Raw genomic sequence first — 19,452 nt, 5'->3', positions numbered from 1 at the left:
AACAGCAACTGTTTCATTAACATAGCGCTCAAAGCAGTGAGGGGGCAGGGTAGCACCCGGTGGATGCATGTCTGTGTGTGTGTGTGTGTGTGTGTGTGTGTGTGTGTGTGTGTGTGTTGTGTATGCATGGTACATGTATGGACAAACAGTGTATCAACAACTCAGCTCGGTGACAGCGAGAGACACCTGGACTTCAAAACGACTGCTGACACTGTCTGTGATCTGACCTCAACAGCAAGTTTCTCTCTTCTGTGCTGTCTTTGTCACCATCAAGTGGCACTTGTCAAAAAACGCTCAGGCGGCTACATCTTCCTCCTCCTCATCTCTCTCTCTTTTGATATGCTGTTAATTTGACAAGTTAAAGTCAGCTTTGTTGCCAGCACCTCAGCATTCATCTTGCTGAGTGCTCCTTCTGCCCAGTGGTGCAAGAGCCATATGCTTCTCTTTCACATGACTGTTCTGTTGTTGCTGTTGTTGTAGCGGTGGCGGCGCCATTTACTGTCTTCTGATCACAGTTTGGATAAAGACAGGAGGAGATGCCACCTGCCATCAAGTCGTTACACATCACACTGTACGCACAGCTTCAAAAGAGCATCTAGCTGCTGAGCACATGAGAACCATGTCATCTTTCATTATCGTTACTGCTAAAGCACTGATGAGCTACAATGTTTAAGTTACAGTTTTGTCTTTCTAACAATACAGGGAGCATATAGCACAAAATACACCCTTCCTCTCTTGTCTCTCAAGGGATGTGTTTGTGTTTATATACCCAATTAGCCCTCTGGCCACAGCATGGCCATGCATTAGGCTGACATTAGCCCCGGGTGTATGTAACGTCTGTGTATGTGTGTGTGTGTGTGTGTGTGTGTGTGTGTGTGTGTGTTTAAAATACAGTGCACCCCTTTCTCATTTGAGGCATAATTTCAGGGGTGTGCGTGCCTTATTAGGCAGACTCAGGCAGAGCTTGACAGGGGTGGCCCACTGTTTTGTCAAATAGATTGGTAGATTGGCTTCCACACACGCAGCCGGTGTCCTTTGCCTTTGGCCCGTCAGTAAAACCTGCATTGTTGCCCATTAGACCACTGGACCCCGATTTCTTTTTCCAAAATGAATCCCCCACCCTTTCTGCCATTCCCTTGGGTGTCAGTAGAGTGGGGTGGCAGATGGGACAGACACAGAGCTGCCCCATGAGACACCCCCCCCCCTCCTGTCCGCAAGAAAATACACACACATGTAAACACACACACACAAGCACATACACATATAGGTGCACACACACTCTCAGACATGCATGCATGCACATATGCATAAGCACAACACACCACATGCACACACACACACACACACACACACACACACACACACACACACACACACACACACACACACACACAGCACAGCAACACATAGCTCCCCTGCCCCCAGACACAAACCTCATCTGTCAGCCTGCTGCTTTTGTGCAGACCACAGGAGTATGTTCTGTGAACACAGAGTGACGTCTCTGTCCCTGCCTCTCAATCTGTGCTCTGTGTATCCGTGTGTTTGTGTTTGTGTCTGTGTGTGTGTGAGAGAGAGAGGGAGACAGGACACAGCACAGTAACAGCTTCATGGGGTGAGACGTGTAACTAGAATGATCCTTCGAAGAGAAATAATAACATTTTTAAGGGTCATTCACCAGGTTAGCTCCTGTGATGGTCACGTCCTGTTTCTGATCTTGCACTGAAAACTTTATCAAACCTAAAAAGTTTTATGATGTGAATTATTTATTATTTAGGAAGATTTAAAGGGCCATTGGTCATTTTTATCATCATGCTTTTATGCACAAATACAGACAGAAATTCTTTGTGTTGTTGTTTCTGATCACAGTGTAACATATAGACTTTATTTCTCTATGCATGTACAAAATGTACATTAAACAAACCATTAACTCAACTCAACTTTATTTATATAGCACCTTTCATACAAACATGCAGCCCAAAGTGCTTCACATAGCATTAACAGCATTAGACTATCCCACACTTGGATATAGTTGCTGTCTAGAGTTAGTCTTGTTTCTGCTAATGAATTTTAGCATGATAAAACCTGTTTTGGTTTATGGTGGTGGGGGCTTTCCTTTTGTGTACATAATTAGGCTACATCACAGATTTTGCCTTTAGTTAATAGGTGCATGTAAGTGGGGTTTGTTGTGCAAATATACATAAAGTAAAGCCAGTCTATGGTGCTCAACTGTAAACCTGTTTTTACCTGTCCTCTATGGATTCACTTATTATTTATTGCATGGTCTGCCTTGTTAGTAGATTTGCCATTCCTTATAAAACATGCCGTATGCAGACTACACTGTAGGATAGATCTTTTTGTCAGTAAGGAAGACTTTTTATGTCACGATCGATCTTTCTCCTCCTCGAGGTATAATATTGACAATTAGCCAGATTAGAGGAGTGGGGATGTAATTTGGGCCAAACGCACGTATTGGCTGTTTGTGCGCGCGGTGGTGTGAGGTGAGAAGGCCCCACACTGGTGATTAATTACAGCCAGGGCGCGTGACAGAGGTGGAAGCTCTCCCGGTGCTGTCTGCGGCCGACATGGAGGGAAACCCAGCCTGGCTAATTGACCCGGCTTCTGTAAGGCCATCCATCAACGGTGGCCCGAGTGGCCCCGTAAGAAACACATTATTCAGAGGTAAGTTAGTTAACCAACTAGCGCTCCACCATTCATTAATGCTATTAGCTCCTCCGCTGTCTGTCTCTGCGAGCCGGAGCGTCCTGAAACGTGCGGTTCACCAAATGAAATTGGTGGGCAGTTTATTCAAAACCATGCTTTTCAAAAGGTTCCTTTTGTGTTTCATAGTCGTTTTCATATTTTCATAACTTATATCCTTTTTTGGTCTTGAACACACAGCGAGGCCCAGAGTGAACACAAACAAACAAACAAACAAACACGCCCATTTGGAGACACGTTTTTCAAAACATCCACTAACTAGTTAGGATGAAACTGATTTCCCCCACACTTTATAAACAAGTGACATTAGTCTTGATGCCAGGGCTGCAAAGAAATCATATTGCGATTATTTCAACAGATTGTGACATTATTCACGATTAATGGGAATGATCATTTTTCATTTTCACTGTCACCCATTATAATCATGATGTAGGTTGAAGTACCAAACAAACATGTTTTCTCACATGAGGAGAACAAGAATTGTGTTCCAGGGCAGCACTATAGTAGGCTTCTTCATTATAATGCTCTGTCACACATTTTACCTTCATCGAAAGATAGCTCCTTCTGTGATTTCAATAACATTTTGATTAATTATGCATGCCAGTGCAGTATTTTGTATTCTTTTAATTGTTTTTTTTTTTTTTTTTGCTTGGACAAAAAACAAGATTTTATGACTCAGCAATTATTGAGCTATTTTTTGTTGTTGTGGAAATAGTTTGGACAGCAGGAACTCCTAATTTCCTCCCCAAAGTGGAATTCAATTCAAATTTATTCGAGAGAGAAACCCAAATACATGTCGTAAGATGTGATGTGCTATTTATCTTTTAGTATAAAACATCCAAATAGTAAAAAAAAATCAATGTAGCAAATAACCACTTTTTCTGATAGACAGTGAAAACATTACTGCACATCAGCCTGCGCAGTAACTGTCAGTCAGTCTGTTTTTGGATTTCTTTTCTCTCTATTGCAAACCTATATACTCAATATTAGAGACAGGTACAGCGGTGTTCAGATCAGCTGTCAGAGCAGTGTCTGGGTGGTGTAGTTATGGCTAAATGAAAGACAGGGAAGGCCTGAGGTCTCTGCTCTTCACACCCAGTCAGGGCCCACATGTGCTTTCGCTTGACATCCCCCACGAAACACCCAGATACTCCAGATATCGCACAAGAGAAGAGGAGAGGACATATATTAGAGTCAGCAAGCAGTGAGGATGTTTTGGTGCAAGCGGGAGGAATGATTTCTCATCCCCAGAAGGTGACTTGTCATGCTGGAGTCTCTCCCTGAAATTTCTGACCTCCTCCCTCCCTGCTAGTGTTGCAGATGCAGAGAGTAATTGCAGCTGGGTCACATCTAGTTGTCACAGTTGACCCTTTGCCAATGAAGTTATGGCTCTGTGTGTGTGAGAGAGCGTCCATGTAGAGATGATTCAGCTTTTGGTTGCTGCTTAAACAGATGTGAGCTGTCTTCAAACCAAAATATATCTTCAGACTTATAACGGCAACTTTTTAAAAAAAAGATTTTACAATTTCCAGAGGCTGTATCAGTGCTGTTGGTGATCATCTTCATTCATGCAAACTGTGGCTCCTGTGTGTATGAGGCAGCCCCATAGCGCCACCTACCTGTGAAAGAGCGTGGCTTACTTTCTGTTCTTTGAGAAGCAGCAACATACAGCATCTTTTAGTTATAGTATTTTTCTCACCACGATTTGGTGCAAGCAGCTACATTTGTGTTCATATGTGTATCCGTATGTAAAATTCTGTCACATCGTTGTAGTTGAAGCATGCCAGTGGTAGCAACACTGTGACAACAACCACAAACAACCGTTTTATATGTCTCACTGTCCTCTGTATACCAGCATGCATAAATATGCAGGAGGATATCTAATCAAATAAATCCATTCATTAGGAGAGCTGCTGGTATTTCTGCTTTTGCATTAATTACATAGTCATTACCATATCAATTAGAGAAATCAGAGATCATGTAATTAAGGTTTAACCAAAAGCACCTGCTGCCTCTGAGCTGTGTTGCGGTTTGTGTGCTTCAGTCCTAATCTAATCTCTAGCCTTTGACAAGACTCCCCCTCATCAATCCTGAGCTGTCGGAATTCAGTTTTTTGTTTATAAGGGTGGGTGGGTGGCGGCGTTGTTTGGAGGGAAGGCGTCATGTGAGATGTTGTCATGGCGATCAAATTGATTGGCAGGGACGCCTGATTAGAAAGGAAGAATAGGAGACAGGTGGAAGGAGGCGTGCTGTACATCTAAAGGAACAGATTGGGACAAAGTGAGGACTGGCTGGGTGTCACAAGGGAAGTCACTTTCTGTTTTGGCTGTGGTTATACCTTGTAAAAGATAACCAGTAATTACTCTAACGGTCGACAGAGGGACAGAAACAATATTGCCAGATGTTCTTGTGTTTTGCTTTAATGTAACTAAACTGAGCCGAATATTTTATAAATGTCCTGCAGATCAACGCGTTTCAGAGGAATAGTGGATCTGACCACGGGGAAAATGTATGCTGGGAATGTTTCGTAATGTTGGTCGGCCACCTGTGAGCAAAAGATAAATGAAGCTGAGAGGAGGATGGAATAATTATTTTAATGAAGGGGACAGAGGAAGCCATGTGTAAGGAATCATGGGAAGAAAAATACACAGAGGAAAAGAGACATGGCAGGAGAGGAGATGAGGAATGAGAGGAGGGAGGAGCGAGGGGAAGGGAATGGGACTCAGGGGGACTGACACCAGCCTCCGGCCTCCTCCTCCACTGCTTCCTGTTCCATTTCCTTTCTTCTCTTAATGCTCCCTCTTTGCCCCTTTCACTCTCGTCGGTCTTACCTTTTTTTTCTTCATTGAGGTCAACCCTACTCTTACATGCACGCACCAGTGTTAGTCCATTAATTCGAAAGGCTAAGAGAGAGAAAAGCCAGTTCAAGAGGATGAGACAGTGTCATCATGATTTTGCATGTTTTTGCCCATCAACTATAAATCTTGTTTGTAGCTTATAAATAAGACTTCACATTACTGATGACCTTTACGTGAAACATTAAATGTTTATTTTAATTTCCCACCCTCCAGGTAGCCATTGCTTGATAAGCAACAAATTGCAGAGACATAAAAGCAAACTTTTAGTTACATTTTACGTATTTATGTTATGTTATGGTATGTTATTGTCATTTAGCAATTCAGTTACAAGCAGAGACAGTTTCACAGAGACAGGTTTATGTCAAGTCCAACATCCCACACCTCAAAGTTTGGATTTTTTTCAAATGAAAACGATACAAGCAAGATATTATTGATCTCAAGCTGATGTTAAGTGTGTGCCTGTTGATTTTCACACCATAATAGCATGAACTAAAAGAAGTTGCTGTCTGGAAGGAACCTTCATGTAAATGTAAAGTAAAAATAATAAGTAGTAAACGGATTAAAACATCTTATAGTATGGTTCATTCAAGGATGTTGTGTCATTGTTTGGATTTTAAAAGGTTTGCTGATTGTATTAGATTGACAGTGATTTAGCGATAACACTGGCCGCCCAGAACACATAAAACTGTCCATCTGATATCCACAGCAGTCCCATTCCCTGATCAAACAACCTTTGTGTTCACATTGTCTCTCCCTGTGTGTGCCAGTTGAAGTAGTAAACCTCTTTCGCCTCCTGTCCTCTTTTCACCCTCCTCATAACATTCCTCAGTCCTCACATCTCAATACCCCTTGCGGTCAGGAAATTATAGGTTCAGCTCTGTGAAAAACAGTGGTTCTCTACCTTAACTAATAACATCCTAGGCTAATTTTATTTGATTAGCTGAAAGAAATCAAGATATTACTAAATATTAAGTCACCAAAATAGTATTTAGTAATAGTAATTATATTCTGACCATAAATAACATTAAACCTCCGTATTTTACATTTTTTACATTCCGATAAGCAGCCATTTTTTAACACTGCAGGTCCTGAGTTTCAAGTAAAGACAGAAAAAAATATGAAGAGACAATCAAGTGCTTTAATACCATTTATTGCCTTTGAACTATTTCAACCCATTATTTGTCTATCAATCAGAGAGGCTCGGACAGCATCACTCAGCCCCTCAGTGTTGCCAATTAACCATAGTTGTGTCATGTTCACCATAGTACCACTAGATGGCAGAAGTAAACTGGATATACAGAATTTCCCTCAGCTGTTGTACCCCACTTCCTCTTCAACTGTTCATTCATTGGTCAGGCACTATGTGGAAAAATGCTTTAGTTAGTATTTGAGGTATAGCATATTGAGTCACTTTTTAAAGCTTTTTTCCTCTGTGTACAACCTTAAATAATCGACTGTACTTGTTGATAGGACATCATGAGAGTTAAAATAGTCCCACTGCCATCTATACAAATGTGGAAAGTCAAGCTTTTTTAAGTGTTTTTCCTGCAGTTGTTAGTTACTTCACCCTCACAGATTGCAGCTTCTGTTATTTGTGGTCAGAGATTCACCTAAATGGTTTACAAGAAATGTTCTGAGCTATTTTTGTAACACTGATCAAGAAATGCTGCAGACTCATCACAGTAAAAGGATAGTGTCAGTTATGTAACTGTTACAATCATTAGACAAGCCCCCCTTTTAAAGAGCCAATTGAGAACAAAGTATTGCTTTGCCTACTCCCTGCTGTGCTGTGCTTTGACAGGTCCACTCTTCGCAACAGCAGTGATTGTCAATCTGCCTAAGGCCGTTGCCATTCCCAGTTGGTGTGATGGTGATATTCACTGCTGACTCTGTGGCTATGAGACTACTCTGAACTGCTGTTTACACCACCGAGCTAGTGATGGTGCAGCGTCAGTGACACTCATGGCATATTTACACTGAGCTCTGGTCTACATACTTCCCTAGAATACAGAGCCAAATCATATGAGCCCTTTAGATGATGTGGCAGGGTGCCTGAGCCACGGCACAGTGTGGACATGAAGCTTGCCCTTGGTTTGTTACCTGCCATATGGCTTTCCCAATCAGTGCTCTCTCTGCTGGTGCAGTGCCAGCAGAGAGAAAGAGAGAGAGGGATAGGGACAGAGAGAAGGAGAAAGAGAGAGAGGGATCTTTGTAAAGGAGCATTTCAGGTCTCTGAGCTAACCTGCTCTGTCCTCCCTTCATGCTCCACTAGCCAAGTGTCAGGAGGGGAAAGATGACAGCAAAATGTCCACCAGACATTACACTTACAGGGTGTGTACAAAATAACACCTGCAAATACAGTATGGTTGAATAGTAGACCTTGAACAAAAATTTGTTTAGTGAACTTTATCACATTAAAATGAATTTGAGTCTTTGTCAGAGATGTATTGATTTAACACATTTTTACCTGTACAGAACTACAGTGCATTAATTCCCATTGCCGATTCATCTTTCAGTTAGTTTTTGATTAATTGTTAAATTAAAGAAATTCTGAAAATAATAAAAATATTGTCCATCTCAATTTCCTCGAGCCCGAGAACATTTTCATATTGTTTTTGTGTCTGACCAACAGTCCAAAACCCAAAACATCCAAATATGTTCCATTTATTATGATTATAAACCAGATATAAGCAACACATCAATATATATGTAAGAAGCTGGAAGCAAGGAATGTTTTTTTATTTTTGCTTCATAAATACCTTGATGATTAATTGCTTATAAAAAAAAACATATTGACTGTCCCCGATTAAATACAGATCAGTCAGCGTTCATGTTAACATAGAATTAGTTTTGTCCTGGTCATTTGGACATGTGATTTTATCTGAGCGGTGTGATCTCGTATCGGAGCAGCACTGAACTGTGCAGTCCTGTGGTGTTGCTTGGAGTTGGCTATGTGCTGCAGTGCAGTGTTGAGCTCTGCTGCGCGTGTACACTCACTGACAGTACTGCAAGACGTGCCTACAGGGGGACTGTGATCCATGTAATCAGTATTATAGATTAGTCCGGATCCTACCACACTTGTTGTCCTGTCATTTCTATCCTGTAAGATTTCACTGACGCTGGTTGTTATAACTGGTAAATTGTACTATTATGTTGCTGAAATGAAATGAACACATTTCAACATCAGACTGTTACCAAGACCCTTCATGTTTGACTATAGACCCATGCAGCAAACGCTCGTCCCTCTTTGTCGCAGTACCCCCTATTAATCAATAGAGGGTGCTGTCTGACCTCTATTCTTAGATGCTTGATGTTTCTTGCCTTTCCTATTGATCTTCTGTGACGAACAACCATAATCTGTTTCACGTGGTTAAAAGGGCAGTATTATGACCCTTTGATCCACTTGAAATCACAAAAATGGTCCACAGTGTTTATCCATACTGTACTAGCACAAATACAGCCAGGGTTTTTGTTCATCCCATTATCTCATTTTGGCTGATAGTGACTAACACTGCTGCTAAAATAACTCTGCTATAAGCCACAGTTGATGGTGCAGAGGATGGCACAGGCCTGCAGAATACTGTATCTCACTGTAGGCTGTGGACCTCTGCCAGCAAACACACGAGAGACTCTCTGAAATATTGAGGGGGATTCAACATGAGCAGCATAGTAAACACCAGCACCACAGTTGGCTGTGAATGTACATGAGCTACTGTTGCTGCTAAAGTGTGACTGTGACTGATGCAAAGCAATAATAATGCATTATTAGCTTTCCTGTCATTATGACTAACTCTGACTTAATGAAGTGTTTGTTTGAGAAATATTCTGCAGACCTTTGCGTACATGTGATCTGTCCCTGATGAGGAGGATGACTAAATTAGAGCAGGAAATGAGAATATTGTCCCAAGTGTTTCACCTGTGGTGTGGGTGTAAATTAGTGTAAAATTGACATTTACTTTCAAGAATGACTGGCTAGAAAGTCCAGTCCAAGGACTTTGTGCTTTGCAACACACACTTGAGCTGCAGAATGTGGTATTTCAATAGATGGAAACAAATCCAAACTGTTTCTGTTTCAGTTTCAAACTCATCTGAATAGACCAGAGCGGCATCACGTCATTAAGCACCAAGGCTGCGCCGCCTTTGGGGGGCAAAGAATAAAGCTTTCACATAACATAACTGTGAATCGAGCAAAAAAGATACATTAATGTTCACTGTCAGTGTGGTAAATAGCTACATGATGCTGCTTAGGGTTGTCACAGTGAAGTCATTTCATCTGTTTATGGCTCAACTGTGCGATATGTAAAATTATTGCCATTTTTGTTGTTTTAGGCATACAGCGGGACAATATTTAATCTCAGTAACTGCTTGTAGTAACCACTTTCACCCTTCCTTCGCCTGTCTCCTGGGTCTTTGAAATAGTGAGTGGAAAGTTGCTAGTTAACAGGGTCACTCCATAAACTAGCGAGCTGCGGAACGCAAACGTCACAGTTGTGCCAGACCAGTCAGCGTTTTGTTTCCATTCGGGAGTTTTCCAGAGCAAGTGAGGCGACTTTTTTCCTGTGCGGTGTTATAATCCTGGGCTGTGAACTGAGGGATGTTCTGTTGCACTGCGTTTCAGACAGTGCTTCTGCTGTGTCAAGTCTCTTCAGCCTCGTCATTCTGGGATGCTTTCTCATCATGAAAACCAAATACTGAACACGGCGTGTTGATGTGATGTCCCTTGGCTTGCCATCCCATGCGGTTGGTTTCTCAATAGAGCGATATTTCATTATTGCGGTTTCCATGACAGCCCTAATGCTAGTGACAGTTTCTACTGAGGGATAACTAGCTTGAGTGGGAGGCTGCTGGAGTACAATCATACAGTATGGCATCATCAGTAAACATGACTGTCATCTCCAATGAAATCTCAGCCTAGCCTACATCAGACAGTTGGCTATTAACAGGTTAGTTATTTACAGACTTATGCTTGTGACTGGAAATATCTTTAGATGTCTGGACAAGCAATGTCTGGCTACTGTTTTGGGTTATTGATCCACGTGGACAGGGGAACTGTCAACTGGATTACGGAATAACTACTGGCCCAAAACACCTTGGTGGAAGTCTCTCTGAGTGTCCTTCTAGTTTTTCAAGGCGTCTTGAACAGTCAGGTTCAGGCAAGGATACAAATTTATTACTAGACATATCTATAAAACAAAGGTTTGTTTAATATAAAAATTAATGCATATAAACTTGTCAAAATCATAATCTGAATGGATGTCAAAATGTATTGACATCTGCAGTTTTCTACCCTTCAAAAAGAGGCCAGGGCATTTGCAAAGTACCTGTATGTGCCATTGTGGTCTACTGGCGGGTGTCCAAAGTGTTGTTATTTCTTCATTGAAGTATTTGGTTGGACTCTGCACAGTGAATTGAACATCCCTTTTTATGGCAGTTCACTTTGGATTGTAGCAGATGCAACGCAAGTTCGGTTTTGACTTTGTAAGGTAAGTAATTTTTGTTAGTGCCTACATGATATCAACAAATGGGAAACGGACTAGGAAATGTTTAAAACTGTTTTGCAAAATGACAAAGAAATTTCAACATCATCAAGACCTAGATCACAATCTACAGAGAACCACCGACATCTTCACAGACTTTACAAGATATATGGACGTGAAAGGATTAGTGAGTTCCTGAGTAAATATTAACATTTTATGTTCTGTGATTGTTATACTTTTAAAACATTGAAAGGTGGATCATTGAAGAGACAAAACACTTGACTTCATCAGCTGAGGTCTGCTCCTTTATGAAAGCAGATGGCACAAGAACCAGCAAGGATGTGATACACATGTGACTTTAAAGGTTATGGGTGCCCATTGCCACAGATGTTTCTAGTTCTTGTTCTTGTTAACTTTGTCTCTTTTTTCCAGTCAGACTGGGATCGTGACATGACTTCCCTGCTGCTGATTCTTGTGCTTCAAACTTGTGTATTTTCACAAGGAAACTGTTAAAACGGTCCTACTGCTTTTTATGTCTTGGCTACTGGTAATGAGGACTAACATTTTTACACACTGAACAGAAACCTATGTTGGATATCAAAAGTAGGTTTTAAATAAACAATCATGGCATTTACCCAACTCCTACTAAACAGTCTCATTACTGACTCATAGTGATATTTTGTGCTTTGCAGTCATGCTGCAGCGTTGATGACCATTAAAGGGGAAGAGAAGAGAAGGTCAGCAGCTGTACCTCCCTGCTGTAGGCAGAACGAAAAACAGGACTGACACTACATTGTTGTGGACGACTCATCCTGTGCCAGGGTACCAGCTCCCTACTTGCATTTGATGAAGTGATTTAATTCCACTTCGTATTCAACCTGTCATATGAGTCTCTCACCCCGATGTACACCTTGTTGCTGACATATAACAACTAAGACTCAGAGAACTATTGTCAAAACTAGAAGTAAGGGATGTAAGTTTCAGGACGCTTTGGTGATTCATTTATCAGGCCTTACATAGGAGCAGCCAGTCACTAATGTCTCAATTAAGAACGTTAGAATTAGTTTCCATCAGGCTCAAAGTTTAACTTTATTTGGGCAAACGTCTGTCCGTTTTGTATGGTCTCAGAACTAAACGTATGTGACATATAGAACTGCGTATACAAATTATTTAATCTGTCAGCAGCCAGTTTAACACGTTTAAGATATCCATAGCTTATCGCTGGTAGACTTCAACATTAAAACACACTGAATATGGACCAATAAAACCATTTAGATTGAGTGATGTGGATGCTGGCGAGATGCTGGGAAGGTTTCTAAATGTCAACGTGCATAAAGACATTTTGCAACTAACTGGATGAAGCTGAATGAGACAGAGTATAGAAAAGGTCATCTCCAGTTCCACTGAGGGTGAAATGCCAGTGTTCTCTAAAATAACTAAGATTCTTTTGGTAGACTGTTATCTTCTTTGTTGTCAGTAAGCGTCTGATTGACCATTTCAGTGAAAGCTCCTGTGCTAGCAGTGCAGACAATACTACCTTGGTGCTCCGATGGGCTCCCAGTCTGGCTCATTGAACTAGCTAAAATCATCCAAGTCACAGTTAGTAGTGGTTAGCGTTACTTTAGCAACACGTTATCTATCCATCAGCAAACTCTGTAAATGATGGAGGACATCTGAGGGAATACCAGCAAGTTTTCTTGTAAATATGCTCCGGTTTAACCAAAATCAGTGACCTTTTTTAGAATATCGACCACTCAAAGGTACTTAGTACCATTCTCACCTGGACACCAAAGGTTCATAGTGCGAAAACAGGTGTACATGGCATGTACATTCACCTATACACTAATGAAAACATACCTATGAATATTATATTCTATTTGCAACAATAGATCCTACTAAATGTTACACACTGCACCTTTTAACAACACTGAGTATTTAAATCTTTTGACAGTGTTTAAAACTAGTGTGGACCTACACATTTAAACTCGGCCTGTGTACGTTTTATCAAGATTAATTTAACAAAGTGTTTGCTGCGTACACAGTTACGTGACTGTGTTTCTGTCCAGAGGGTCTGGATTTGATAGTGAGGTTACATACTGTATGTTTCCATGTGTTGAATAGGTTGTCTCTCCTGTGTGTGTGGCTCTGTCGTGTCCCGTCCACTGTTTTTAGAAGAGCACTGGAGCGACTAATGTGCTGGCGGGTGCTGGCCGTCACACTGAAGAAAGCTCGGGCAGTAGCTGTGTGTTTCTTTCTCCCCCCAGGTCCACACAACCTGTCCCTTTGTGTCCCAGGCAGGACCACCCCAGGGACAGTCTATATGCACTGGGTGCACTCTGAAACACAAAAATAGCCTTATATGTGGTTTTTAAAGTCCATTCCAGTGGTTTTGCGTGTTTAACCCTACTATATTCAAAAGAAAAGTGTGAAAAAAATGTGTGTATGTTAAGAAAAGAATCTGACCACAGTGCTGTGAAAATTGTAAATTTTTTGTTTTTTTGAAGAAGGTTTGAATTTTTTCTTGATATGAACACAAGTTTTATGCCAACATAAATGATGAGTACTCAGAAAAAATGGAAGTCCAACATTAAACTACATCTGCATCTCCAAGCAATTTCTCAGCACTGTTTACATGCAGATCTTTAATGGTGGCATTGTCACGTTTCACAATATTGCCAATATCATATTTCTTTCTGCAATGTTCTAGTAAGTGGTTGCATTTATGGCATTTGTTTTGATTAGTGAAATGTGTCAAAATGAACAGTATAGGAATTGAAACAGACCCCAGAACAGCTGCTAATGGACCTTGTGAGACTTTTTCTCAACTTCAACCGCTAATGACTTTGAACTTTAGATCAGCATTTCTTGTCTTGTGTTGGCTCACTTCTGATATTTGTAACATTGGGCTGTTGGTTGGTTGATCATCTGGTTAGATGTCATTGGCTGTTGTGGCTGTTGTCAGGTAATTGACATCTGAAAACATTTGTGTACTTATTGTCCAGGTGTACGTTACTACCATGCTTTTTCCGCAGCAATCCTGTTTTTAGATTGATTTATTAGCCATCGGTTTAAATTACAGTTCAGTATAAAGCAGTGACTTTCATCACAATGAACATACATCTTTTATACATGACATTGCAGTTGCAACTAGTGAGTACTTTGCATCCGAGGAAACCCATGTCATTTTTCAGGTGAGGCTGTCGAAAAGCAATGCATCGAAAAAAACATCTCTCTGGCTATTTTGTTGCTTAAACCTTCAGAGAGACAGCATGTTTGTCGGTATGTGATAGGTGTGGGACGTCCTTCTCTCCACAGAGTATCTCCAGGTTCAGCCTCACATTATCTAGCTACTGGCTATGTTAAAATCCACTGTGAAACTGCCCCTCCATTAGCTCAGCAAGGGTCTAGCTTAACAAGACCAATCTAGTCGGCTTAGCAAAAGCCTCCCTATTAACAGTGCAGTCCCGCTGGTGATTAATTTAGGCACATTCCACAAGAGTTCGATATTGTGATGAATCTCTTGCCACTGAGCTGTCAGCCCGTCAGTATTTGTGTTTGTTTGTGTCATAGCTAGGCCACATGAGCGAGTGATTTGTGTAGTAGCATTGCAGACAGAAGGCAATATCACCAGTCCTATTCATTAGTATGCTGCAGTATAGAGAGAGAGCTGCTATCAGATCTAGGGAAGCCTTGGCAGGAGAGCAGAGGAATAATGGAGAGAGAGAAGGAAAGACATAAGAACAGGGATATGGACAGGAAGCAGCAGCAGATAATGAGTGAAATGTTTAACGAATAGCTCAAAGATGGTAACAGTCTTAGTTTTGTTCATTTTGATCAGCCAAGAAATAGCCTAATTTAATTTTCTTAAGAGCACTTTTAATTCAAATTGGGCTCAATATCATGAGTCATTCAACTAACTGTCAGAAAAGACCTGATAATTACCGTAAACATAAAAAAAAAAAAAAAAAACCCTATAAATTTAGACAGGATAGGGAATTATATGTACATTTCCCATTGCAATCCTCTCAGATATCTAATGAAGGGGAGGAAAAAAGACAGAAATTAAGATGTGGCTGCAGCCTACTCTAATAACAGCCATTCACCAGCTGTCCTTCTTTTTGTGTGTGTGTGTGTGTGTGTGTGTGTGTGTGTGTGTGTGTGTGTGTGTGTGTGTGTGTGTTCACTGAAGCACATGTGTTGGCATGTGTTTGGACTGTTTGTGTGTCTACAGTATCAATGTGAACTGTACTTGTGATGTATAGTGAGCTGGGCAAAGAGATGTTAAAGGATATTTTTTGCCTGCGTCAGCAGCATTGCAGGGAGGAGGAGAGAGGGGAGGGGAAGGGGGGAGAGAGAGAGAGAGAGAGAGAGAGAGAGAGAGAGAGAGCGAGAGAGAGAGAGAAGCAGAGCAATACCAGTAAACAGGTGCCGACTCCATCGGCACCTCTCTCCCAATGCACCTCTTTCTCACTGCGCACATATCCACTCACACACACTGAGCACTAGACACAGACATTTATACTATAATACACATATTTATAATAGCCTTTTGTCTTTTGTTGCATGTAAGACTAGAACAGGAGATCGGGGAAAGTGGGGGAAATTGAAGGCAGGAAAGCACAAAAAGAAGTCCAGGAAGCAAAGCTTATGATGATGTTACTGTATCACACTTACACTGTCAGGGAATGATGTGGAATAGCCTTTTACTGCTCACAGCCTCACTGTAATATACACAAGCACACTGCACCAACATCCTTGCATGGGTACCAATCCTGTCTGCTGCAGCGCCTAAACAGTAGAGGGGGAGAGGGGGAGCAGAGAGAGAGTAAGAGAGAGAGAGAGAGGTGGGGGGGGGGAGTAAATGAGCAAGAGGCTGTTTTTTTTCCCCTCATGCATGTTTTAGATTTTTTTTATTTCCTCTGGTATCCTGGTGTGTGTGAGTGATTGCGTGATTGGCTGTGTTGATGACGGGATCCCTGTGCAGCCTAGCAATCCTCCACAGATGGACACACAGCAAGACTATGAGATACTGAGAAATTAAATACAGGAAAAGGAAACAAAATCAATGCAATGTGAGGAGGGTGAGCTGACTTTGACTTAAAGCTGCTCCTGCTATTCCTCAACTGACTGTCAGTTCATCCCTCTTTAATCTTTGTTGATGGGGAGGATGGGGGGGTCGAAGCAGTTTCACAGAATATCAAAGCAGATGTAGAAAAGGAAAACAAGTAAAAAATAAGGAAAACCTTTTCGTTCACCATTATTTACCATTTTTTTCTGCACAGAGGAAGAGGGAGACCAGAGAGGAAGGCAGCAGAAAAATTGAACGAGGGAAGTGCATGTGAGTGATTGAGAGAGGGTGTGCGAGCATTGAAGAGAGTGAGAGAGAGAGAGAGAGAGAGGGAGAGAGAGCTGCGCTGCAGTAGCATCCCACAGCAGACGGCAGAGGACTGCCGGTGTGTGTGTGACTGCACTGCTGAAGAGGAGGAGGAGGAGGAGGCAGAGGGTGAGCACGCTCGTAGACTCTGCAGGGCCATAGAGGAACACACAGCAGCAGCGGCAGCGCTAGTGTTGGCCGGCACCAGGTAAAAGTCCCAGCGCCGTCGCCCCGCAGACCACCGCCGTAGGATCTGGACACGCCAACGCCGCTCAGGCCCCCACCACCAACGCCATGGCACAAGCAGCTAAACATCTCCGCAAGAACAAGGATTTAGAAGCCCAGTTAGAGCAGGAACGCAAAGAGAAGGAGGAGGAGAGGGTCAAAAAGAGGAGTCGCTCGCGGGATAAAAAGCGCAAGGTACTGGGACTATTCACAGGTGGGGTAGTCAGGGGTGGAGTGATGGGGGTTGGGTGGGGGGAGGGAGGGGTGGCTGGAGAGGGGGGCAGGAAGGTTGAGACTCCCACCCCCCTTCTTTCTCTGTCATGCTAAGCTGGTCAGGGGTGCCAGGGCACACATGGAAACTCAGTCATGAGTGTGTTTCTACTGTGTGTACACACAGTCTCCCTGGCACACATGTATGTCCTGTGCATACAGACACGGGGAAACGGTACAACACTGCATGCTTTCCTACTCCTCTCGACTGTTTTATACTTGCTTTATTGACTGTCCTGTTTAAGCCGTCTGATAAGGCAGCGTAGTACTCTACCTCTCACTGTGTCTCTGTCTCGTCCCCTCTCTCTGTCTCCTCTCTTTCTTTGTTGTCACACTGCGGTATGGTGTCGGTGAACGAAATTTCACTACAGCACTAATAGTTCACAAGAACAGTGTGCTTGACAGTTTCCACAACAGTCTGTTCTGTTCTCCTCTCAGCTTTTCCTCTATGTGGCATTGTAATGACCGCAGAGCAAAACCTGCAGGCTTCTGTCTGACTGAAAAAGTCCCAGGCAGAGCTTGCAGGGCTCGTTGTAAACAATAAATCTCTGCTCCGCCAGTCACTGACTGCAGGGACGTATCATCAAGCTGCCGAGTCTACTTTATTCCTCTGGCCTCTCGTCGTATTTCACTCAAACTCATTAATGAAAATGAGTCATCTGCAGATTGTACTGTTGTGTACTGGTGGCAAATGGGTCCTCAGCAAACGAGTATGAGTCCAGCCGCCCTGTGAGCCTGCACCGTGCCAGGCCGGCTGTAAACCAATCTGATGCTGATGCAGTAGAGACAGTATGGACAGAAACACAGTACAGCTTCCACTTTCTCAGAGAGGGGAGGCAGGGTTGAGAGTCTGATACAGGGATTAGGTTTTTCTTTTTGTTGTGCTGGTTCAATGTAGGGGTTTGAAGGTGTAGTTGAGCTAAATCGGGGGGGGAGAGAGAGAAAGAGGAAAAGAGAGGGAAAGGTGGTATGACTCAGATACACCTGGGGCAGATGTATCTCGGTAAGGGTTTCCTCGTCAGCTTTTTTTGTTGGAAAGTCAGACCTAACCCTTTCATCACATGTACACATATGCCTCCACTCTGTCTATGATGACTAACATGAACCAAAGACACCCGAGTTAAGGTTTCACTTCTAACCTCTCTAAGATACAGATCTTATCCCGCTTTTGCTTAAAGGACCAGGAGTGTGAAAGCCGGCATGTGCAATATGTGCATGCCTGGCAAATGAGATTCAAGAAGGGAAAGCCTGCAGCTCTAACGGTATAGATGAGGCACGGATGAGATTTCTGGTTAGGGTACAAATGCAGACCAACTTTGACTGAAAGTGTGTGATTTCAGAGGATCCCATATAACTTACGTAACCATGCAGCTTAAGTCTTTCAAATAAGCTTCCTGACTCCACTCCAGCTCCCCCTCCCAACCTGTCTTCCTTTTTTTAACACCGGCTTACAGCCATTCCTGGTTTCTGGAGCAGATGTTAATACTGGGGGGATTCTCTCTCTTTATTTCTCTTTCTCTTCAGTGCCCTCTTTGTTCCCTCACTGATGCCTGCAGCTACGTAGTCAAAATCTACAGTAATTCATAAGTTGACTGATTGTGTTTCCCTATATTGCAAGGTAGTGAACAAAACCATCGTTACACTTGGCTGTTTTCTTTGTTTGCCACTCGACACCAGTTTTTCGGTAGTTGTTCCATCAGCTGTCTTGTGTATCGACCTGCACCTCGGACTGTCCCTATCCTCGTGGTGCAGGCAAGGTCAACACTTTAACTGTGACAGGACCATATTTTTTATTTACCCACCCTATACATTTTGCTCACACACACACACACATTAAGACACAGGCACACTCACCACTCTGTATTGTTTTGTTAGCAGCAAATCCAGGCTTTTGTTATGAAAGCCTCAGTTTCCTTCTTCACCGGAAGCCTTATCCTGCACAATTGATGTGTTTTTAGTTATTATATGAAGAATAACTCGTAGCTGCTTTTATTGATCTCTACATGTCTGCAAATTGAATTGTTTAAAGTTATAGTGGTTGATTTATTGTTGCTCTGGTAGTTTTAGTCACAATAACAGCACTTCAGGACTTTTAAAGGATGTCACACAGTCAGCCGGTTACTTAGACCGTCACCTGTCTTAGTCTTCTCTGGTCAAGTTGGACTTATGGCCTCTAGGGGCTGCTGCTGTAGCTGGGCATTTAGAATCCTTATTTATTTCCTGGTGATACATTTTAATTTTAACATCTTTCAAACACATTATTTGATTTACTCACCCTTTTTATTCATCCTCTTTATTGTTTTAATCCCTTTAATCTACTGTTTGTGGCTAATGTATGTTGGTGTTTTACGTGATTATTTCCATCCCTGTGGGGACATCAATCTATGTCCGCTGATGAATGTCCAGAGTCATAAAGCCAACAATTCGTCATCAAAGGGTGAATGTGCCATTTTAATTGGCTTCATGCTGTAGTGGTATTATACGGCACAGGTCAGTTGCTGAGCAGTGGATAATGTTGTCCTCAAATTAC

The 19,452-nt window shown here is 42.3% G+C and overlaps 1 protein-coding gene across 1 annotated transcript in view; it reads left to right on the top strand.

Annotated features, from left to right (window-relative positions):
• Window positions 1-16,562: 16,562 nt before the first annotated feature.
• The window catches only part of ank1a (ankyrin 1, erythrocytic a), an 89,526-nt gene continuing 86,636 nt past the window's right edge, over window positions 16,563-19,452 (top strand). Inside the window, exon 1 of the mRNA XM_051421431.1 lies at window positions 16,563-16,847. Coding sequence (XP_051277391.1) covers window positions 16,722-16,847 — 126 coding nt within the window. The 5' untranslated portion in view covers window positions 16,563-16,721. The remainder of the gene's footprint in view (window positions 16,848-19,452) is intronic.

Source organism: Dicentrarchus labrax, unplaced genomic scaffold, assembly GCF_905237075.1.
Source record: "Dicentrarchus labrax unplaced genomic scaffold, dlabrax2021, whole genome shotgun sequence".
NCBI classification, from domain to species: Eukaryota; Metazoa; Chordata; class Actinopteri; family Moronidae; genus Dicentrarchus; species Dicentrarchus labrax.
Note: the sequence above shows the minus strand (reverse complement) of the source record. Positions and strands in the feature narration are given on the sequence as shown.